The following is a 25598-nucleotide window of genomic DNA, read 5'->3' on the forward strand; positions in this document are numbered from 1 at the left end:
CAATTGTGTACCCCTTTCCTCTAATAGGCGATTGGCTACAGAAAATAACCTTTCACTAGAAGCCGAATTTGCCAGGGCTGACAAAATTTTACTCTCTAATGTTCTCAAAAATGGAAATAAATTTTCCTGCTTCCAAAACTTCAAAATATTGCTATTGTTATTTGTTTTATTTTTTAAAATTTTATTTTGATAATATTGATATTGGTATAATTTTAAAATCTTATAAATTCACACAGCTTTCATCGGTAGATTCATCTAAAAATATGTTTCATTTAGAATATGTGGTTTTTTATGAATGCAGGATGAATTAGGAAAGTTATAAATGACAGTTGGCATTGACTTATGCATATAATCTATTTTATATCATTTCACATTTTTAAGATTGTTTTGTAAATATCGTCTAAAACTTAAGGCTTTTGAAAGGATCTAGAATTAAGCCTACCTTAAGTGCTTGAGAATAAATTTAGTTTAAGTAAAAAATCTCGCGACAAAACACCTAAACATAAAAAGAAAATAGAACTAGGAGCGTGACACCAGATGTTGTTTATAAAATGCCGGAATATTTTTTGTTTTCAAAAAAAAATTTTTTATAAAAAAGAACTAAATTAAATCATAAAATATGTATTTTTAAATATAAAATTGCAAATTGATATTTATAAAAAAATTAAAATTTCCGTGATTCACGGAAAATTCATGTTCACGCCCGGGAAAAATTTTGGGAAGGCTCGTCACGCCCAGTCATGCCTAATAATTTAAAATTTATTCACTCAAACCGTGGCCCACCGTTACACGATGGGTCACGTGTAATTTCACGGCCCGCGCCCACCTCTAATCATCATTATTTAATTGTTTAAATAAAAAAAATTTTAATTGATAAAATGGTTAAATTATTAAGAAATGGATCTTTCATGGTATTAAAAAGTCTTGGCAGTATATGAGGTAGTAAGAATTTATCATCTCTTATATTATGCCATGTGCAATTATTAAATAAGCATTTGTATTATTTTGATGGTTAAATTTTTAGGCATATTTTGAAATTAGAAAAATAATTTTATGACAAGAAATCTACCTAATAAGACCCCCCATTTCCCATTTATTATTTAATTTAATATGTATACGGAATCACGAGGTCGAGTCCTATATCATAAACCAGAAATCACTTGGTTATGAATGGGTATAATAAAACAATAAAAGAATTAAATTTTTTTTTAAGTACCCCCATTCAAATTTTTAGAAGCAGTTACTTCGGAGCTTCACCGTTGTAGGGGCCACTGTTGCCCGGGTAGAGTTCACTCGTTCCCAAAAAAAATTCCAGAAAAAATAACATTTGAAAAAAGTATTGATATATATTTTTGAAATTTAAAACTTCTATAAAACTAATAGAGCTGAACAGAATGAGATATTTTTTATTAAAAATGAAAAAGTACTTTTAATTTTAATAAGGTTAGAAATAAATAGAATAAATTCAAAAAAGTTTAAAAAATTATAGCATTAAAGTTTTGAAAAATTTAAAAACACAATGAATTTTCGGGCGTGAATCAAAATATTGCTTTCGTGAATTTTTTAGTGGTAAGCGTGAATATTTTCATTGCCACATTTATTTTTTTACATTTAATTTATATTAAAACCATTTTTTCGAGTATTAATAAAGCATATAAGTAATACATATTAAATATCTCTAAAAAATAAAATTTTCTGGTGCCATCCAGGGCGGCAAAAAATATTATTTAATTGTTTTTTTTAAAAAAGATTCCTAATCCCCTTAAATATTTTTTTTAAAAAATTTATTTTTGTTATAAATATCTGAACCATAACCGTAGCCGAACCGATATAATTATTTTTTGAAGGAGTAAAAAGAACCTTTATAAAAAACGGTTAAACTGGTTTAAACCGGTTCAGTTTTTATATTTTAGAACTAGAAATAATTTGAATATCCAGAATTATATAAACGTGCTCTTATAGTACTGGCGGTTCCCGCAACACAAGTTTCTGTAGAAAGGGCTTTTTCGGGGCTAAAATTTGTGTTATCGTCACGAACAAAAAGGAATCCATTTATACTTGAAAATATATTACTTATAAGTTCAAATAATATATTAAAAATGAGTTATTTTGAATCTTATATATTTTTTTATATATAATTCATAGATGCTTGTAATAAAAATAAATTAGAAGATGGTGTTGCTTCAATAAAAAAAAATTTCTAACCGTAATGAACCTTTATAATTAGCTGAACGAACCGAACCTTTATAAATTTCTTCTCAAGAACCGTAACCAAAACGTAACCATTATAATTTTTTACATACTGAACCGTAACCAAACTGAACCGTTATAAATAACGGCTCGGGCCTGCTTAAATCTTCAACGAAATGCCATATTGCATTGAATAATTGTTTCAATAATTCGGATTTTTTATAAATATATTTTTTTAAAATTTTTCAAAACAAAAAAGTCATAACCTCATCCCTTTTCATTCATTATATGTTTTAATTTTATAATATTTACTTTTTTTTTAAATTCTCTTTTTAAATCCCTTATTTTGGCCTTTTAATTATATGGTGCCAGCTGCAAAAAAAAGAGAAGAAAAGGTAATATATTTTAATATTTTTTAAACAAAAATGTCTTAACATCATCCCTTTTCATTTATTATATGCCTTAATTTTATACTATTTACTTTTTTATAAATTCTCTTTTTAAATCCCTTATTTTGGCCTTTTAATTATATGGTACCAGCCGCAAAAAAAGAGAAGAAAAAGTAATTATATTATTTTATATTTTTTTTATGGGGATTCGGAATATTTTTTTAAAAAAATATTTAAAAAAAGACCCCGAATAAAACGTGGGGATTCAAGATTAAATCTCCATGTTGGGATTCCGAATCCCACATGATTCAATATCCCAATACGACATATATAAACCCTTTTAAAACATTGGGAATATAATTTAAATGTGTTTAAAATGCAAAGCATCCATAGCATATTTTGGGACTATATCAACCATAGTTAATTTTATAAACATAGTTATTCAGCTAATAAGGCATCATAAGATACTTTAACATCTTCATGATAAAAATCTAACAAATATTTGATAAGTCTTTTGTGGAAGTAATATCTGCAGATTGGTAAGTGCTGCATGATGAATTAAAAACCATTAATTTATTTGGGTTATAAATGTATGAAAGAGAGGAGACATTTGTTTTATAATACTCTACTACTGATCCTATATTAATGTTTTAACGATGAGCTTGCCTTGCTGCAAGTCGAAGGAGACAAATATTAAACACGTATAGCTCTGCTTTTGACTCAACAATAACATATAAAATTCTTCATCAACATAATTTCCTTGAGTTCTAATAAAATGCTCTCCGCCATTCTCATCTTCTTAATCAAGTCAATGTCATGTTTTTGAAAAGTATTACATAATTAAATAATACATTCTAATGAGAAAAAAAATTTGGAATAAGCATTGAATCCAATAATTTTCTTGCTTCTGAGGAAATATTTCTTTCAGGCCATTGTGATATTTCAGTAATAGCAAATAATCGGCTCTTCTAACCCCATTAAAGCTGTTACTGTTTGATGGCGAAGACACTATCTCGTTGGACAAGCTTGCAATTTCTTTCTCCCTGTTGGACAAGGAATTTCAAAAATAATTATTATTTGACTAGAAATTTGAAAATGGTAGATAAATATTACGCCACTAAAAATTTGAAAATAATAAGTAAATGTCACGGAAAACTTGAAATCGAAATTAATTGATAAAATAACTTAGTAGATGAATGTGATAAATAAATGTAATTAAATATTTATATGAGATAGGAATAAATGTTAACAAATATAAATCAATATAAAAAATATATATCCAGCATCTGTATTTTTTAGCTTTGTAGGGGGGATTTGTCCCCCTGCCCCCCCCCCCTCTGCTTACGCGCCTGCTCCTAATTATTTAGAATTTTATATCAGTATGCATAAATTTTTCTTTTATTATTTCTTGATCTTACCCAATAAGTGGGATAAAAATTATAAATCAATTTAAAAAAATATCGATCGACAAATATCGGTTTAAAAAAATTGGTAGATCGATCCGATGAAGCCCTACAATAATTAGAAAACTTAATTATATTAACATTATTATTTTTAAATAAAATAGGAGAGCAAGAAAAGTTAATAGCATCGCACTCTTCACTCGTATATATTTACCGCGAGTGATATTTTTTTGGAGCCGTTGTCAGATGATTCAAGTTTATCCATCAAATTGTGAGTGGGAGACAGTGGACCGGGGGAAGTCTTGCTTTGACGCATAGAAATCTTTTTAATTCGCTTAACCTTAGTTAGCTCTCCGTTCGAAGCGAGAGCCTTGTTTGTGGGGGAAGGTTCCAACTGCGATGGTTGGTTAGAGTAATTGTTTGAAAAAGGGACGTTGCGAGACGTTACGTTGTAGAATTTGGCTGATTATATTATACATAAAATTATATATATAATGTATATACACAGAAAAAATGATAAACTTAAGATAAAAAATCTACAAGGTTGGGAAACAAGGATTTTAATTTCAACTGTGGTATTTTGGATATATTTTATTTATATCATCACGTAAGAATTGGTTATTTTATCTCCACTTTTTCCAATTTTACGAGAGAAATTTATATAATTCATTATCTGTGCTCTAAATATGAGAAGTTCTTTCCTAATCAATTTTTTTAATTCAAGGTTTTTTAACACTTAATTATATAAAATACCATGATATTTTTCTCAATAGATTTTATTATTCTTATAAAATAAGAGATAGACAAACGACCATTTTTTGCCATTAACCTATAAGTTTTTAAAAAATCTAGGCCCGTTTTACAATCAAAGCTAAAGAATTTTTATATATACTTCAAAAAATTAAGATATAAATTTTTACATATAATTGTGGTTACTTTTTGGTATCACATTTTTAAAATTGTATTTTATAGTGTTTTAAATATAATGATAGAAATTTTTAAAATATAAATAAATTACTACTTATACAAATTTCAAAAAAGAATGGGAAATATAAAATGAATATTTTGCAGGCTACGGGTCAGGGTATGGCCCAGTTTGCGAGCACATTCTTTTTGCATCATTCCCTTATATATCTTTCTTTTTTCGATTAATTTTTTAAAACCGTGCAATCCTATACCGGGTCCTATAACGGGTAGCGAAGCTATGTTAGGAAAATGACTCTTAGAAGCGACGTTCCTAAAATTAGCGTTCTTCATATATTGAGAAACGTGGGGTGCTTTGAGTATCCCACGGACATCGGCCTCTATTTCCGTCGTTATTTGATTAGAAGAGAGAAGAGAGCTGATAAGATTATCTTTAAATTTTTTAATATAAGATAGAAGCAATTATTTATTTTGGGTAAGGTGCATTTAAAACATTAATTTTAAAAAAATCAAAAAATCCTATTTTCTTTTTTTAAATTAGATTATTTTATTTATATTAGTTGTTTTTAAGGTAAAATTTTACATGTCCAAATATTATAGTTGGATACTATCTTACATTCAAAGATTATTAATAAAAATTATATACTATTTACAGGGTATCTAAGATACAAAATAAATTCGAAAAGATCTTGTATCCAAGATATAAACTTTAAAATATCTGTATTTTAAACAAAGTACTACTTTTATATTAAAATTAAAAATGATATTATTTAAAATTTAAATGAAAAATTTAATCCTAGTTTAGATATTCTATGATAGGGTAATGTTATATGTTATTAAACAACTCCCATATTTTAGTAAAATCGTCATACATACATCATTACCTTAAATATTATGAACCAAGTTATAGAAGATATAATAATAGAATCGGAAAGTGAAACAATGATGCTACACAAGGAAAATACAATTACAAATATAAAATAACCATATTAAATGGAAAATTTTTTGAAAATGCCCAACACGAACATACCAATACAAATCATAAAATTAGTGCACAATAGATGCGTCATCTAATTTCGTCAACTATCTTAAAGTGTATATTATATAATTTTATTAAAACATTTATAATGATATAATATTATATCCTTCATTTCATAGGCGCTGACTTCATTAGGGCAGCGGGGTTCTCGCTCCCATTCATAAATTTTTATGGGGGTTGTACCCTATAAAAATTCGATGAATTATTATATCTCATCCAAAAATGAAACAAAGAGGAAAAAGACTTATTAAATACTATATTATTTCTATATTGCATTTGAAATGCTCTTTCGCCTTTCCTCTATAGATAGGCCCCCATAAAAAATTAAATAAATCCGCCAGAAATTTCGTATTTAATTCTGAACTAGGATGGTATAGCTGGAAATATTTGTTAGGCTAACCAACATAATAACTCATTTTAATACTATTTTTTTTTAATTTTTTTACCCCTAAGCTGAATTGCTGTTTCTTTATTTTTAGTAAATATTTTTTATTTGAGCCCCGGGTTCGTGCTCAGAGCCCGTAAATTTTACGACCAAGAAAACTAAAAACTATGAAAATGAGTATAAAAAGAAATATGGAAAATATTTAATTATCAAAACACACCATATGTGTTGCAAATATGATACCTAACCAATTAATGTGTTCAAAATCAATTAGAACAAAGTAGGACTTAATAAAACCTTGGAGAATAAAGAGAATAAATTAAATCGTAAAATATGGTCAAATAGAAATATCAAAATAGGTGATAAAGTATGGTATAAAACTTTCAAAGAAAACATGTGGGACAAAGGTGTCATTATAAAAAAAAGAAGGAAATTTATCCAAATAAATACCAGAAATAAGATAAAAAGACATTATGATCAGCTAAAAAAAATCATCGAACGAAAAAAATAAATATTGATAATTTTGAACTTTTTTTTAGAAGGAAAAGAGGTGATGCACAAGTTCAGTATCAAATTGTTCAAGTTAAAGATCAAATTATATAAGTTCAAGATCAAACTATGCAAGTCCTATCAGAAATAAAACTTTACAGAAACTTGAGAATTACATTATGGATATAAAAGACGACTTACAACGATATAGAGAAATCCAAAAATTAATTAAAAGGCTATAAATAAATCGAAGGAAATATAAAACGCAAAACATAAATTGTAAAATTCTTATAAAACATAAATGCGCGAAATATGATTATATTGACTTATCTTAGATTATTTGCGAATTGAAATTAATATATACAAAACATATGTTATGAATGGAAACTGCCGGATGAACAACATTCATGCTAGACCAAGAAGACGAACTATGAAGAACAACTATGTGACGGTGGAATGTTGATAAATGAAAATTTATAATTTTGCATCAAGTTAAAATTTTTTTATATATTCATATTTTCGTATAACTAGTTTCTTTTTATATTAATTTTCCTTAGCTTAAAATTTCAGCTTATTCAAACGAAGCAACACATTTTTATATTTTATTTAACTAGCTTTTATATTTTTTAGATAAGAATTATTCATTTTATTCTTATTTTTTTTTATAATTAAAACTTATTAAAACTATTCAAAAAATAACTTTCATTTTGTGTAATATATTTTATCATTTTATTTATTTTTTTATTATTTTATAAAATGTATATAAAGAATGAATTTTATAAATTATATTCAGTACAAAATTTCATTATTAAAAAAATGATAAAATAAAAATAATTCGTCTTTTAACCAGGGATGTGAACCCGAACCCTAGTATTTTGACTGTAGCCGAATCCGGACCCTTTTTAAAAGTGGAGGGTCCAAAGGTTCTAGGTGTCATGAAAATTTTTTAAAAATAAAAATATTTTTTAATTTTAATTTTTTTTCGTAAAATCATTTATTTTATCTTCGCGGTTTTCTTTCAATTTCTTCTTGGGCTTCCATTTTATTTAGAGATTGATATCATAAATTATTTTCTAGTGCAGGTAATAATATTTTACTATGTAAATTTATTCATAGATTTCCTCGCAAATATATATTACATCAGATTTGCAGTCTATACTCTACAATTGGCTATTAATGTTTGCCTAAAAAAATAATCATTTAACTATCATTGATAAAGCAAGGTATGTTGCAAAATATTTAAGAACTCCCACAATTGTAAGAATATTAAAATCAATGAAAAGTGAGATTGTACACGTTGGTCCTCAATTTGTATGATGCTAGAATGATTATTAAGTTTGAAAGATTTCTGTAATGATTTTATTATAGGATCATGTGAAGTCATTTTGTCGGAAGATGATTGGTGCCAAATAAAGGACCTTACTAGTGTATTAGTTCCTTTAAAAATAATAACATTAAGATTACAATCAGAACAATTATGTTTATTTGATTTTTATGGCATGTGGATTAGATGCTTAGATTTAGAAAGATTTACTAGTCCTTTTTCATACGAAATATTAGAAGACATGAAATTCGAGAGCAATAATATTTGCAAAATAGTGTTATATACGCTTCTATATATTTAGTCGATATCAAGTTTTCTTGAGTATTAAGCAAAAACAAATGGCTAAAGTCCGTTATACGGATTAATGACATACGCAAAATTCCATTATTTACAATATATTGTAGGCTACGACAATAATACCTACTGGTTGTAGTGATAATAATGATAGCAACATTGATGATCTTGAAATTTTATTTTTAGATAGAGAAAAAAAATATTCAATAGATAGAAAGGAGGATCAAAAAGTCTATTGCATCTTTAATAGAAGAGAATAAATAAGGATACATATATTTTAAAATTCTGGGAAGAAAATTAAATATATCCAGAATTATATATCTTGTCTAATCGTCATGGCTGTACCGGCGACACAAGTACAATAATTTATGTATTAAAAAGATAACTATCTATTTTAGGTAACAGTAGAACGTGGATTTTCATCTTTGAAATATGTATTGTCTAATTTATGTGGCTCAAAGGTGATATTTAGAAGATATTATGATTGTGCGATTGAATAAAACATCTAAAATATAATTTATTTCATTTTAAAAAATTTTTATTTGTAAATTATGAATGTTATATTAAAGTTTATTAATAAATGAATGAAAAAAATGTCTTATTTTGAGTCATTTTTTTTGTTCCCTGAACCCGAACCCTTTTAACATTAGTAAAAATGATGGAAGGTAAATTTAATATTATAGTTTTCTTTCCTTATCTTCTCCTGTCAATTTATTAGAACTATTATCTTGAAGATATTTGCAAAGAATATTGCTGATATTTAGACTTAGTTATAGATGTCAAAAAATATTATTTTAATAGTGATTAGGATATTATAATATTAATTAAAATAATTCTATATTATAATTTTCTGATGTCCTCGCTATGTCATGTCATCGGTAAGTATTTATTTATTTTTATTTAAAAAAGAATTAAAAAAATTAATGACATTTAAAAATATCAAAAAGATAATAAAAATAAATATTTTATCATGTTTTGTATGCAGTATTTCTTCAAATCTTTCTATTCTAAATTCAACTCAATAGTATTCAAGATTCATTTCTAATGGGTCACATAAAATATTAATTACAGTGTTGTGCAGATTTGAAGTAAAATATAATATTCAAGTAAAATTCGAACTAATGAGTCGCACGTGAAATTTTAATAATAGTGATTTGAAGTAAATTATATATATATATATTAGATATCAATTAGAAAGACACATCTAATGATGACTCCTTTGGGGGTTCAGTGGCCCTGTCTTAACATCTCTTAATGATTGTACAGATGTTGATTTATCTCTCATCTCCAAACAAAGAAAGTGGCAGGTTAATCAACAATTAACGTTCCAGAGATCGTGAAACCCAACAAATTATATCAACCATACAAAATATTTTTCTTCTCATTTTCATTTTTATTTCCTTTTCCTTTACATTTCCCTTTATCTTTTCTTTCCCTTCTACGTTTTCCTTCTCTCTCCATTTTTCCCTTATCCTTTTGTTTTGCCATTTTATTTCCCCTTCCCTTTTTCTTTTCTATCCATTCACTTATTCTTTCCCTATTCCTTTTTTCTAATTTTATTTTCCCTTATCTTTTCCTTTCCCCCTTTCTTCTCCGACTGTCTTTTTCCCTCTTTTTTTTCCTGTCGCGTTCCCCTTTTTTCTTACTTTTTATTTCCCTTTTCCCTATTTCCTTTTTAATATACTCCTTCCTTTCCCTTTTAATTTTCGATTATTATCTTCTCTTTTCCTTCCCCCTTTTTTCTTTTCATTTCCCCTTTTGCTTTTCTCTTATCCTTTACATATTTCTTCTCCCTCTTTCCTTTTTCTTTTCTATCTCCTTTCGCTTACTTCTTTTCTTTACAATTTCCCCTTTCTTTTTCTTTCTCCCCTTCCTCTCTTCCCTTTTAATTTCTTTTCCATATTCTTTCTTCTTTTTCTATCTCTTTTCCTTCCTTCCTCATTTAATTTCTCTTATTACCTTCCCCTTTCCTCTTTTCCTTCCCTTTTAATTTTTCTTATTCCCTCTATAAATTGTTATCTCGTTCTGATTATTATAAAATAAAGAAGAATATTTAAATTTTTAGTGAATTATATAAAATAATCAGCTTGGATAAAAAGGAATATTGTTAGGAGAGACGAATTGGAAAACTCAAAAAAAAATCTATGATCTTTGCGAATAAATATAGAATCTCATTGAAATAATATATATATTCTGAATCCAACATTTTTTAAGCTGAACATTTCACCGCAACTAACATTATCCCCCTTCATTCCTGCTGATGAGCCCCATACCTATATTATATTCAAAAATTAATATATCATGATTTGTGATTCATCGCCTTTTGTTACTCACCACTATTTGTGAGTCATGGGAGTTTCTGATTCCGCGCGCCATTTATGATTCCCAGACTACACTCTCCCCGGCCGAAGGCCAGGCTAGGCCGTAGATCTAGTTATAATAATAGAATGACCTTTTCGCAATTAATATTTTTACTTTTACTTATTTCATTTTTATTATATTGATAGTATTCAAATTTATATCTTAAAATAATATATTATAAAGTGGAAATTATATATAGAATTATAATATTATTCTTTTTAATATAATAAAATAGTTTTCTTAATTCTAGTTTGCCACCATGTGTTTCCAACATGGTTGTAGCAGAAAAGATTTGATAGTAAATATAAAAAAATCATGTATTTCCAACATTCTACTACTATTTAAAGTTTAAAAAATATAAGATAAAAGTATTTTAGAAATTGTTGCTATGTAACTTGTATCTTAAATACAAAATTTTAAAAAGCATCTATATCTGAATATTTAATAGTAAACTTAAGCATTATTTATAATTCAATGTTTAATTGACTATCTTTATGAATTTATAAAATTTTAGCAAGTTTACCAAAATTTAAAATTAATTTATGATATTGAAAAATACATATATTACTAAATTAATTAATGACTTTTGGAAAAATAAGAGATAGTTTTTATTATATTATATATAAACGTATATAATTTTCTTCGTTTAAAATAAATTCATTTTATGCATTGTGTATTTGTGATTGATCATAATCATAAATAACTTGTTTAATTTTTAGTTTATTTACTATATTATTAATAGACTTCGTATTTTAGTTACACAGCTCTTAAAATATAAAGAAATAAGTAAATTGAAATTTATTTTTAAATAATATTCATAAAGATAATAGCTTAAAATACGAAAAAATATATTTAAATTTTATGAAAAATCTGAGATTTGCGAGGTTGTCAAATTTTTTAAATGACCGGCTCATTATAATTTATTAAAAAATTTGCTCCACCCGGCACACAGATTTCTAGCCCGGGTTTACCATTCAAAGATAAAATTTTTTTAACTGATTAGCCCAATTTATAAATTATCCTTCTTATCCTATAAATGCAAGGAATTAATTTCGAAAAGTTTGCGAAGGAATATAATTATTATTAGGATAGGAAAGAAAATATTTCTAAAATTGAAATTAAATGAAGAACAAGCCCGTAGCAAACAGGGAGGTAACACGCCTACCCCCCCCCCCCAAAAAAAATTAACGACCCAAAAACTTGGCCCCTCGATAAAATTTTTGAACTAAAAATGGTCCATAAAAATTTTTCCAGCCTCCAAATTTAAAAAAATTGCATTAATTATTCAATTTTAATTAGCCATTAACAATTAAATCTAAATGAAATAACAATTTTATTAAACCGAATTAATTGGATAAACAATATTTATAAATTAGTTAATCCATTCACTCATTAATCATTAGATGGAAAAAAAAATAATATCCGCCTTTTTATTCCTCGGCAAAAAGACACTAGTGTTGGTGAATTCGTCAGTTATCTTGATGATTTTTCTCAACCATTCCGTGAACATAGTAAGTCATTTGCGAGATTAAATTAATTTAACAATTAAGATAAATTATAGTCATTGAAAACTACTTTCTGCTATCATGCGATACTTAAACGTTAATTAGACCATTACATGTCAACTATTAATATAATATTTTAAAAAAATTGCAAGAGTGCGATCCTTACATGAGGTGTACGAATATATTAAGTTTAATATTTAAAAAATGAAAAATACTTCTTGCCTATCAAGCTATCATACTTAAACATTAATTATAAATGAATACATATAAAATATTTTAAAAAAATAAAGAGAACGAAGATTTTTACAAAAAGCATTTTACTAAGAAGAAGACGAATATTCTTTTAAAGTGGCAATTTTTAGTGGAGTGTAACTGAATCACCCTCAGGCAAACATCTCACAATATAATTACTTATTCCATCCATAATATTTGAGTATAAAGCAAATTATTTAATATTTTCATTTTTGACATTGTGCTTCCAATTGCTTAGAGAGTCACTAAAAGTTAGAAGAAAACAAAATTTGGTTTTAATACCATATGAAAAAAAAATAACCCAAAATTTAATTTATTTATGTTAACATTTAAATTTCAAAATAGTTGTTTATATTTATTTTTACAAATTTCAATAAAAATAGCAAAATATTTCTAAGTGCCTAACTATTGTTTTATTTCAAAAAATGTTGGCCCTCCCATATAAACAGTTGGCTCTCAACTAGAAATTTCTGGCTACGGGCAGGGTGAAGAAGAAGCTTATTACTACTTCTACTAGAGGTGGGAGCGGGTCTAATTTTATATTTTTGACCCGCCCGCTCACACGCCCGAAAATTCACGGTGTTTAAAAATTTTACAAACCTTTATTGCTACACCTTTAGGCTCTTTTGAATTTATGAATTTATTCTATCATAGTGTTTATTTCTCTAATTCCATATTAATAACACAAAATAATTACAACTTATAAATCAAAATTTTCATTTAGAAAAAGAAGATTGTCTATGTTTTATTTTAATTGTGTCCTCTTTTTCTCTAATAAGCGATTAGCTATAGAAAATAGCCTTTCACTAGAAGCGGAACTTTCCAGCGCGGATAAAATTTTACTAGCTAATTTTCTCAAAAAAGGAAATAATTTTCCTGCTTCCAAATTTCAAAATACTGGCATTGTTGTTTATTTTATGAACGATTGATACTTGATCAGAATCATCTAGAAATTCTCTAAATGACGGTTTTTAGGTGTAGGATGAATTAGAAAAGCTATAAATGTTAATTGGCAATGACTTATACATAAAATATCATTTAGCATTTTTAAAATTGTTATATATTTTTTTTAACTTTTCTTCGTCTATTAAAAACTTAAGACTTTATTCGGAAGTATACATTATGTAGTGACTGCATAATAAATTTTTCCTTTAAAAATGCCGTTTTTTTAGGATTTTGATTATTACTGTATCACCTTTAGAAGGTTGACAAAATTTTACTAATTTTTGTTTGAGCATTCTTTGAATATTGATAAAAATTTAAGTATGTACATAAGACTTTACAATCACCGTGCTAAGTATATTTATTATGATCATTATGTGGTAAATCATTCAAAAAAATTTGTATTAAGGTCAGACCCTTTAATATATACTCAAACAATTGGAAGGCAATGAAAAAGCTTTAAAAATAATATCCCAAGAACAGATACATCAGAAAAGACAAATTAATATTAAAATGTACATATTTTTTAGAAACTTGTCAAACTAAATTTAAAGGAAAAATTATTGTTATTTATACATATATTAAATAATTATAATTGAATATTTTAGATTTGTAGGTAAATACGAGAAATTTGAAACAATAAGTTATTAAGATGTTTAATCTTCCTATAAATTTTGACTGATTATAATTTGAATGCGAATGATTAGTATAAATAGTAAAGATAAATGAAAATAAAACATATTTAAATTAATTAATTTATTATTAAATTCCGTTGGTGAACGAGAGTTGAGAGATTTATTATTTTTCATTAGATTGAAATTTTATAAGATAGGGTTTATAAATGCGGAAGTTTTTTGTATTCAAATAATATTTTTTTGAAATTAAATTCGAAAATATATATTTTATAATTATAAAATTACAAATTTATATTCATAAAAAACAATATAAAAATTACGTGATTCACGTAAAATATATGTTCACGCCCAATCACGTCCGGCAAAAATTTTAAGAAGGGCAGTCACGCCTAATAATTTAAACCACCGCCCGTGCCACCTCTTTCTATTAATAAAAATATATAACAATATTAATAATCAGTAGATAAATTTATATCTAACTATGACCAGATCTGTAGAATTAATGTGATGACTATGCGAAAGTTTTAATGAATGAAAAATAAATAAAAGATGATCTATAACTTTCAATGTCAAGAGGGCAGGATCCCTCCATGTCCAATATGAGCATCCCGTTGAGGATGCAACTTCTAAGTTCAAGGAGAGAGTGTAAGGCTAGCGTGGCAACCCTGGGCTTGGACCACCGGTTGCTGCCTGGCTCCACGTCCTCTTCAAACTTGACCCATCTGTATGTTAAAAAATATCGATGTTTGTCTAAATAATTGGCATTTGAATCACGAAAATTATAATTTTACTGAGGGAGTTAGAAGGTTAACCCCCTAATTCGAGTTATTTTTCATTCAAGGTTATTTAAGTGAAAATTTTTTTTAGATAGTTTAACAGAAAATTTAAGTCCCCTTGACTAGAATTAAAGTTTTATTTTAATCGTCGTATTGTATATATGTTATTGACGTAATCAGTTAATACACGTATTGCCTTAGTCAAGTCGTTTAATATGTTTGATATAAAGGTATTCTATACATACTAGAATTTTATTTCCGGGATGTTCTAAACAAATAATTTATAGTTGGTAAATAGAACAATCATTTGTTCAAAGTGTTTTTTACATGTTAATAATCTGATTTTGCAATAATTAGAATCCATTATGTATAAAATACCTATTCTATAAATTTCAGATAATTTGATCATGAACTTTTGAAATTTTTATTTATATACTGGCTGATTACACGAATTGACTGTAATATATAAGTGGTCAATTCCTGACAAATCAACAAAAAAGCTCATTTACAACCCGATCCCCTCAGATTTTTCTAAAATTTCTATAAGAGTTTCTATATATTTTAATTTTGAAAAAAAAATTTTCACCCGCCAACATCGGCTGAGATATGGGCCTCTAAATGTCGAAAAATGGGCCATTTTGAGCAAGATAAACTCCATTTAATTTTAAATATCTTTGGATATAATTAAGCTAGAAGCCTCATTTAAATTTCTATATAGCCTAATTGTAGATCTTTAAAGTTATATGTTAAACATTGTTAAAAAAAATTTAAATGTCAAAAACCGGTAATAAAAAACCAGAAATGGTCTTAAAATCCAATCGGCCTTTTTTTTTCTCAAATTTTTTTTATGTACGGATATAGGATTAATGAATATATAAGCAAATTTTCAAGTTGGGCCGAGCTCATGCTTTGGTTAATTTATTTGATAAATTGAATTTCTCTCCTTATAAAAATATTTAAAAATAAAAATCAATTTTTATATATTGTAAATTCAATTATTTTCACAATATGAAAATAATTCAACTTAAATTTTTCCCATGGGGTATGAAAATTTGTGTTCCGGGAATGGGTTTAGCCTTTTGAACAAAATATTTTTTACATATTCATCATCTTTTACATATGAGTAATTAATTCCAGTATATATGCTTTATAAAAATTAATTGAATCTAAGGTGTTTGATATTAGATTATGGACGCTGAAGTTAACTCTTTCTGCTAAGCTTTTGGTAATGTTTGCGATGGGCTGTTACGAAAAATGTCATTCAGCTTAGATTCCAAAATAATTTCATGATGGCTTAGATTATGAACTTTATTCATAAACCGAGTACTACACCATCAGAAACAAAACATTTTTGATAAATTTTTAATTTTAATAAAATTCATATCAGAATTATAAAATTTTTCATTAATATCTAATTCGAAAAATACTTCCAGTCTTTATGATATTTGCATTGGATAAAACATTCTATTTCTTGAACAAATTTTTTGCTATTCTTGCCATGGATTCAGTCGTAGAAAATTCTACTTGTATTTAAGGTCCAAGAAGTTAGTAAAACCGTCAATATTTGAATTTTTTCATTTCGAGAATATGTTGTTTCAATATTTTTTAAAATGATTTCACATTCATCGTAAATAAAAAAAATTTCAGATAATGAAATTTTATCATTAATAATTTATTATGGTTAATCATACAAGGAAGTACATTTCTTAGGCCTCCGCAACGTATATGTTTATCCAAATTGTGCAAATTTTAGGAGCAAAGTATATAAATTACATAAATTAACAATCCCCCACCCCCTCCACTTTATTTAAATACATAGAATAATAAAATATTTTAAAATTTTTAGATTAAGTATATTACAATTAATAATTTATCAAATATATTGCGAATTTCTCTAATTGACTAATGATTAAAATGCCACATCTCCTAAACCTGAGCTCGGATCAATTTGAAATTATGCATTTATTAATTAGTCTTAATATAGATAAATTTGATAGGAAAATAAAATGCCGATTGGATTTTATGATCAGGTTATGAACATTTAGTTTTAAACAATATTTAACATTATAAAACTTTCAAGGCCTACCATTATTCTATATAAAGAAAATTAAGCAGACGTTCCTAGCTCAATTATATCCAAAATTAACGGGGGAGCATTTTAATCAAAATGCCCCATTATTTTGACCTTAGAGGACCGTCCATATACTAATATAAATACCTGGTCAGAGAACAACAATGATATCAAGATTTTATTTCAAACTAAATGATAATGTATGTTATAATTTTATGTTTTCATTAATAAATCATACCCGTAAAAGTTTATTTTAAAAAAATTGCAGATTTATAATCACTCGAATAGCCTAAATCTTTTATTTTTATTAATACAATACAAAAACAAAAAGTGTCTCAATTCAAAGAAAACCAGGATGAAAATTCATTTAAAGGACTATCATTATTACTTTCGTTAATAATGTAAAAAATTAAAAATTAAACCTGGCGACCTCCTCCCACAAAGGTATATCATTACCGCCTATGGTCGACTGGGCATTGGAAAGATCGTTAGGACCGCTGAAATTAACAGGAGAAATTGGAAGGGAAGAATTGATGAAACGCAGCTCGTCCATCTGGATAAACAAGCGCTCAAATTCTTGATCCGAGTTAGCCACGCCACTCCCACCCAATATCAAATGGACATGCTCAGCCGGATCGACTATGCAGGGGTTGTGGTATAATAAATTGCGGTTAAAATTGTAATCGTAATCATTTTCATCGCTATTACGACGTGTAAAGTAATCAAAATCGGTGTTACAAAAGAGAGCATCGTGAGAAAATCCCTTTTTGAGAGTTTTATAACGAGAGTTGGTTTTATTAATGGGAGAGGGGGATCGGCCAAAAAAGTTGGTCTCGAAAAAGGGCGAAGCAAGAGAGGGGAAGGCTCGAGGGTCGGGCCGTGTAGGAGGATTTCTCACATAAGATCCGCGCCCGCCTTCAGAGCGATCACAAGAAAGTGTGCGATTAACGCGGATAGTGGTTTTACTAATCTTTCGATGACGAATGGAGTTTATTTTGTCGGAGATAAATGAAGGAAGTAGATGCATTATATATATATGAGTTTCTTTTTTAAAAAGCCTTCTGGGTGAGATTAAAACAGGAAAATAAATATGAAATGATGTAATAAAAAGAACGTCCCTTCAGAGATCGTTTTTTTAATTTGAGGGATCAAGATAGATATATATAGGCGTTTTGATGTCATCATTTTAAAATCAAATGTTAGAGGTAAATCAATATTATTATATTTTAATTTAAAAAGTTAAAGCATTCAGAATAGTCATTAATAAATTGAGATAATGTATGGGATAATAAGATATTTAATTGACCCTCTTGTGAATTAAGAATACGGCAAGCCCCAGACCAACAGAACATGGATCAAATTAGAATTAGAATTCTTGCGCATACTCGATATATAATATTATTATAGAGCAAATTATTTTTTTTATATGTTGTATAAGAAATAAGGTTTCTTAATTTTAATAATTAACATAATTCGTAAAAAAACTGCAAATATTATATAAAACAAAAAATAATTTTTAAACAAAAATACTATTTTCTGACAAACAACCATCAAAAATAATTATACGAGATGTTTATAATATTAATATTTCAAAAAAAATTAATTTTGTTTTGCTTATTGGAAGATTAAAAGAAATCATTCTTAATTTATTGGTTTCTTTTTTTATGTTTAAAATTTTTTTGGCATGGTACTTATAAGGTAGAGTTATATAATCAAAATCGATGTAATTACTGAAAATAGATTTACAAGTTACCTTGGCAATTTTTTTAAATAGAGGAGTAAACTATTTAGGAAAGATAAACTCTAATATCGGCTCGCAACATCAACAATCAATATTTTTATTAAAAAAATGATTAATAAAAGGATAAGAATTTAAAAAATCAGATGGTGAAGTTGAATTTGCTATACCGACTTCTTCGGCAAACAGTGAATAAACTTTTTCAAATGCCAGCCGTATTTTTGAAAAAAAAGAACGTATATCTTCTAAATTCTGATATACGATTCTTAATTATTTATATATAACGATTAGAAATTGGTTTAAATTAGTTTCATTTAATTTCCTAAATGTTCCATTTTATAAGAAAAATAAATAATTACCCAATGATTGAGAAATATTATAAATCAATGCATAACAATGAATATTTTTAGTTTTAGCTTATATTTTCTAATCCGATTTATAATAAAGTCGATTGGCGTATCCTACCGCTTTTTACCACCGAGCTATAGGAGGGGCTAAAAATACTCGATTTTGTAGGGTTTGGCTATTGTAGTATAATAAAAATAAATAAAGGGCGTGGTAATTTTAAATGCGCATTGAAACTAGTGAAGTAATTAGCTAATAGGCAAGTCAAATTTCGCCAGCAATAACCATTTAAAGTGATTATAAATTAATGGCCTTTACAATGGGATAGCGTCTAGATACCTAATAATTGAAATGAGATTATTCATCTAATTCAATTATCAATGTTTGACAATATGATATGCAATTTATGAAAAATATATTTAATTCGTATAAGCTATTTTAAAAAAAAGATGAAATCGAACGATATAAAAACGGAGGCCTAGTTCAGATCAAAAGAACGTTAATAAAATAGTAATAAAGGAATTTCCTCAGGTACAAGTTTTTAACATTTTATAATTTAACGAAATTATTTTCTAAAATATATTCGCATTTATACCTTTATTTTCTATAATATGTATTTGAATATATTATTTTTTTTAAAACGATATCGTAAAAATTTTAAAATAATTAGCCTCAGGGTTAATTAACTGAATTAAGGAATTTTTTTATTTCCATTATTTTAAATATTGATATCGCAAAATGCACCTTAATCCAGAGTTTAAAAATGAAATTTTCAATATTTATTTTTTTGGCCAGAGTTAATAAAAAATGAGTTATTGAAGTGACCTTTCCTAAAATTTTTGAGTTATCATTTGTAATAAATATTGTCTTATACTTATAATTTGTTAATAATCAAGCAAAAATTCCCCGAATAATTTAGATATTTAAGTTAAGGTTTTTGTATTGTTCGCCATATTAATAGATATTCAAAAATGTTTTTCCATTGCCATGTGTCAAAAAATCGGGGCTCTTATGTGAGGAAGGTCCTCTGCACATATTATCAAGCTTCATAAATATTCATCCCAATGATGTATTTAATACTAGATTAGGGATTCATTAGTGCAAACGCATAGGAGTCAGTTTAGGGCCATTTTGTGGCTTGTAGGTAGGCAATATGAGTAACCAAATGGTGGGAAAGTGCCCACCCCATTAAAAAATTTGTAAAAGCAAAGAAGAAGAGGAAGGGAAAAGATATCAATCATGGGATATGAGAAATATCGGAGTTTATGGCCAAGTAAAATAATAGAAGACAGTATGGTAATTCAGCAGTTTGATGGCTACGAAATGGCTGTCTTAGGAAAGCTATACTTGAAGATCTTGTTAAAGCAGCGAAACAGTTTCTCAAATTGTGGATATTTGATAAGTAAGTAGAAATAATTATGTAGTGTGGATGGCAAAGGAAAAAAAACTTAGAGAAATAGCATGAAAGGGTGGATTGTAAGAGCAATGATAATAATATTGTTGAATCCTATGGAAGGGTGGATTGTAAAAATAAAGAAAATAATTTTGATGAAATATATGGAAGGGTGGATTGCAAAAATAATAACGCAAATAATTCTGTTGAATCTTATGGGCGGATGTATTGTAAATAAAAAATAAAAAATTGTAAAATTAATGAAAAGCTATATATTTTGTGAAAAGAAATCTCAATATTGAAATTGATATAGCATACCAAAATGGTATGTAAATAAAGGGGGTTCTCCCTGAAAATTTAAATGGGAGGACTAACAATAAATAACGTTTGAATTTTTAAGAAAAGTAGAGGATGAACCCATTTTGGTGTGTTTAATAACGAACTAGAGGTTATTTTATATTTGGAAGCTACCAATAAAGGTATTGGAGGAGCATTGTTACACTGAATATAAGGCTTAGAACGCCCGATAATATTTATTTCGATGGTTTTCCGAGATGTGGAAACGAGATATTCAGTTATAAAGTAAGAATCTCTCTTGGATTAACAAATGTCAGGCCAATTGGTAGAAAATTATCATTTATACGGATCACAACCCTTGGTATTTCTTTTTTAAAGGATAATAGAGAATTCTTGTTATCTTCCAGATTACAAAGGTGGTTATTAGTGTTAATCGTTGTCAGTTTTGATGTGTAATTAATATCGAAGTGAATCATTTACTAGATATTTAATCGAGACTGGTATCAGTTGATACAACTGAAGAGATATCCAGGGGTAAAACAGAATAATTAAGAAACTTTAATTCATAATGTATCCTCACTACGTGGGAGGGGCTCAAGAATCCTTGAATTGTAGGGAATTGGAGTTGTTAAAATCGTGGTTAATGGGTAAACAACCGTGGAAAGACAGTGGAAATATTTTAGTTGTAGAAGATAACCGTGGTGCGGTGGAAATATTTAATTGATGAAGATAACCGTTGTGGGCGGCTGCATATTACGCGGTAATAGATATTCCTCGGAAATTGAGGGAATTTTTTTTGGAAGAAACAGTATTCAGATAATATGTCTAATGGCCTGGTATAAAGAATGAAATTGAAAATTTAGGTAAAAGCTGTGAGACCTGTAATGTGTAGTCGAATATGCCAACTATAGATATTGGTAGTACATGGCCAAAAGTATATCAACCATGAGAAGTATTCATGTAGATTTTTTCAAATTAGAGAAAATTCTTGGTTCCAAATGTGAAGAAATTGAAGAAATAGTAAAGTGGGATAAATTCGGTATTGCGAAAACATTAGTTTCCGATGAGAGACCTGCATTCATTAGCCAAGGATTTAAAAATTCTGCAAAAGAAACAGTGCAAACCATGTTAGCACCAACTTGTTACCCTAGTTCGAATGGACAAACAGGAATGATGATAGCGGTAGTTAATAATTGGCTAACAAAAGATAATAATGGTGAAATAAGGGTTTCCATCTCGTAGAGCCTAAAAGTAGGAGGGTGGCCCCAGTGGAAGAGTTCCTCGGCCGGAGAGCTAGAATATTATTAGATATGTTAAAAGGCCGATAAAGATAAAACAGGATATAACCAATTGCGGAGTTAGAATATGCATGGGTTAGAATGTATGAGACTCCAAAAAAATAAGATAAAGGATGATTATAGAATATTTGGGGAATAAACTTAATAGCATCAGGTTCGAGGGTAACTCGGAATAGATTCGGCATCATGAACGAATAAGGAAATGGATTATTTAAATATGAAAATGAATATTTTGAATTATATCGTATAATACGAGATTACTTAAATATTGAAATGAATATTTAGAAATGAATTGCAAAGTCCAGTACTCTAGGAATAAATGGAGTAGATATATTGGATCATATTATTGGGAGATGTCGCTCAAATACATCGAATAGGTAAAGGAATATAAATGCAATTTCGGATTGAATAAAATAGGCCAAATTGGAAATTAAAAGAAAATTCTAATGAAATTATAGATATATTCAATATCATAATTGTAATAAATGTAATTTAGGATAAAATAAAAGGCTAAATTGAAAATTAAAGGGAAATCTTTAATGAATATATATATAAGTAGAATTTAACTGAGAAATCACATGTTTATTTTGGATTTTTTTGATACAAGAAATATGCGATTTTATAAGAAAATAAAAAGTTATACTAAAAGAATTACTTCAAAAATATACTTCAAGTTTCATATGGTTAAAATTTGGAAAAATATACAATTAAAATAAGGCTATAATGGGTTCTGTCGTATCTTCCTCCAGGATCTTACATAACCCCCAAGTATCCTACAAAATTTGACAACATTCTGTCATAATATAACATGGGCTTATTCCTTCCGGCGTTAAATAAATAGCAGTCGAATCGCTAAACAAGGAATCAATTGGGACCATATTTCACCGTCTTGTTGCGAAACTCAAGCCTTAATTTTAACACCCAACCAAGTTGGTTTTGGTATCGTTGGTGCTTGTGAAATAGTCACAAACACTACTTGTATACATCTCCAAAGAAATCCAAACAAAATCCTCGTCAAAACTAAATTTCTAATGATTTCAATTCCATTCGCCGCTCTCATTTACTTTGCCAAAAGTTATTGGTTGATTTGAGGTTAGTATATTATTTTGGAAATAATTTATAAATACTTAACGAATTAAACTTCTAATTCTATATGTTTGTATAAAATTCAAGAATCGTAAAACAATCATTCTTAGTGAGTATATTTTAAAGTGAAAACCATATATCCTATGATTGAAAATATTAATTACCCAAATCGGCTAGTGGCTGAGTTTCGAAACGGTCATACACATTAGAAGTAGCCCTGCTTTTACGTCTCCGTCTTCGCGAAATCTTACTAGCCTCGTTAGCTGATACAGGGGCTGGAGGACTGGCAGATGAAGGAGCGGAGTTCTTGTCGTGCTCACGTTTACCGCGTTGTTTTCGATGTGGAGCGACGGCCCACCCTAGGTCTATGTAATAGTAATGACCAGCTCGATGACCTGGTAAAATATTTATTATGTTGTATATTTTTCTTATAAAAATAAACTATATTTTAAATTTTATTATAGAATAGGGAACTGGTGGCAGAACATTTCATAAATGATAATTTTAGATAGGATTTTCGATGTCCTAAAATTGGATGCTTTCATTCACCTTCACAAAAAAGTTTACAGCTTTTCTTTATAAATTCAAAACATAATCTTGTGAGAATAAAGTTAAATAATATTAGATAAAATGATATCCAATTTATTATATTCAAATAATCTCCGAAAAATTATTTTACTTTGTTATATTTTAAAATATATAATTAATAATAATGAAATTATTTTCACAAGCGCTGCGCTTTTACTCAGCATCCCGCTCGGAAAGGGACTGTGGCTGGGGATGCAGTCAGGAGTAGAGATACTTTGATAGGAAAACGCAGTTGATGATGATGGGGAAAAAAGACAACTATTATTTAAAATTTATAGTTGGTAAAATTTTGTCCTTTGCAAAGGAAAGAAAAGACAATTTGACTAAATAAAGGTATAGGTCGAGGCAGTTATTATAATTAAACATGCTATTAATTGACAGAAATTTGAGTAATGATAAAAAAAACTGTGAATGTATAGGCAAACTGCGTATTGCTTTAAGACTTCATATACAAAATCGATAAAAACGTAAAAAATGAATATTTTTTATACTCTTATCTTATTCGAATAAATTGATTACTATTATTTTTATATTATAAAAAACGAACGCGTTTAGTGAAGGTTCGTTTTTTAAAAAAAATGATGAACGGTGTTCTTTATTTTTGACAAACTTTGAACGTGAACACTTTTTTTTTGACAAATGCGTTTGTTTGTTTTTTACGTTTGTTCAATTTTAGAATTTTTTTTTATTTTTATTGATTTGAAATAAAAAATATTAATCCTTTAAAAAAAAGGATTATTTTATAATCAGCTGTTTCCTTTGCCACATTTGAATTTTTAACCAGTATTTCTGTCAATATTTAATAATTTGAATTATTATTTATAAATTAGCGGAAGCATGGATGTTGTTATTTCATCATCCGATTCTGAATTCATAGCAAGTAGCAGTAATATAATATATTCAATAAACTAATTCGATCCTAAGCAAATGTAAATGTGTTCAAAAAGCATAATATCGTTTCAAAATCTTCAAGTTATAATTAAAAGAAATACTTGATTGTATAATTTATTATTATATATAATATATATAACTATAAGTATCCTATTAATAATTTATTTTAGATTGTTGTAATTCATAGGTTATTAAATAATTATAATAGATACATAAAGTAAAAATCATTAAATAATAATATAATATACATAGATATGAAATAGTTCATATCTTTTAGAATTTATTTATTTTAGTGAGATTACTTGAAAAGTGTTTTTATCAAGGGTTTTATATTTCAATAGTTCAACACAATCTAAAGTATTCTAAATTTATATATTTTATAAATAATTAAATTTTATATGATATATAAATTATTTTTATATATTATTATCACTTAAAACTATCAATTTAAAATATGGATAATATATTGTGTTAAAAAATATATGGTATTTATTTCGTATCACGTCAATACCGCGAAACTTTTTCCAGGATGCTTTATCGCGAAAACATATAGCGAATGCATTACCGCGAATGTAATCGCGAATGCATCATAGCGAATGTATTAGCGCGAATACATAACCGCGAATGCATTATTGCGATGCATTATCAAGTATGCAATGGTGATTTAACTTTAACAAATGGTTGATATAATTAATAAAAGTATTAAAATTTTTGCTACTTATCCACTTATTTTCTAATAAGGAGTTCATCATTAATGTTTTTAATTCTTGTGAAATTAAGGGCTATATTTTACAAATTTTTCTTTTATGTTTGTAAGATTCAAAAGGTTTGTAGCCTATTTGATAATTTTTCGGTATATGGAACCCGTATTTTGTCTCTTTAAAGCTTGTTTAACTGAACTATTCCACTTTTTCATAGAGATTTCAGGAATTGAACTTCATTCCAATTTTTCTTCTCATGGCATAATTTTATCAATGATAAAA

The 25598-nt window shown here is 27.3% G+C and overlaps 1 protein-coding gene across 6 annotated transcripts in view; it reads right to left on the reverse strand.

Moving 5' to 3' along the window:
* Nucleotides 1–25598, reverse strand: part of LOC135922250 (electroneutral sodium bicarbonate exchanger 1-like) — a 138745-nt gene that overhangs the window by 97094 nt on the left and 16053 nt on the right. For 3 of the 6 annotated variants that reach the window (XM_065456661.1, XM_065456662.1, XM_065456659.1), the window contains exons 1-4: nt 17402–18473; nt 14694–14854; nt 5146–5337; nt 4197–4444 (exon numbers count right to left, since the gene is read on the reverse strand). In XM_065456661.1, coding sequence (XP_065312733.1) covers nt 4197–4444; nt 5146–5337; nt 14694–14854; nt 17402–18006 — 1206 coding nt within the window. In that variant the 5' untranslated portion in view covers nt 18007–18473. Of the gene's footprint in view, nt 1–4196; nt 4445–5145; nt 5338–14693; nt 14855–17401; nt 18474–23300; nt 23532–25598 lie in introns of those variants that run through there. The other 3 variants (XM_065456660.1, XR_010570813.1, XM_065456663.1) reach the window with 3 other exon arrangements.

Source organism: Gordionus sp. m RMFG-2023, chromosome 1 (assembly GCF_954871325.1).
Source record: "Gordionus sp. m RMFG-2023 chromosome 1, tfGorSpeb1-WG-v2, whole genome shotgun sequence".
Classification (NCBI taxonomy): Eukaryota; Metazoa; Nematomorpha; class Gordioida; order Chordodea; family Parachordodidae; genus Gordionus; species Gordionus sp. m RMFG-2023.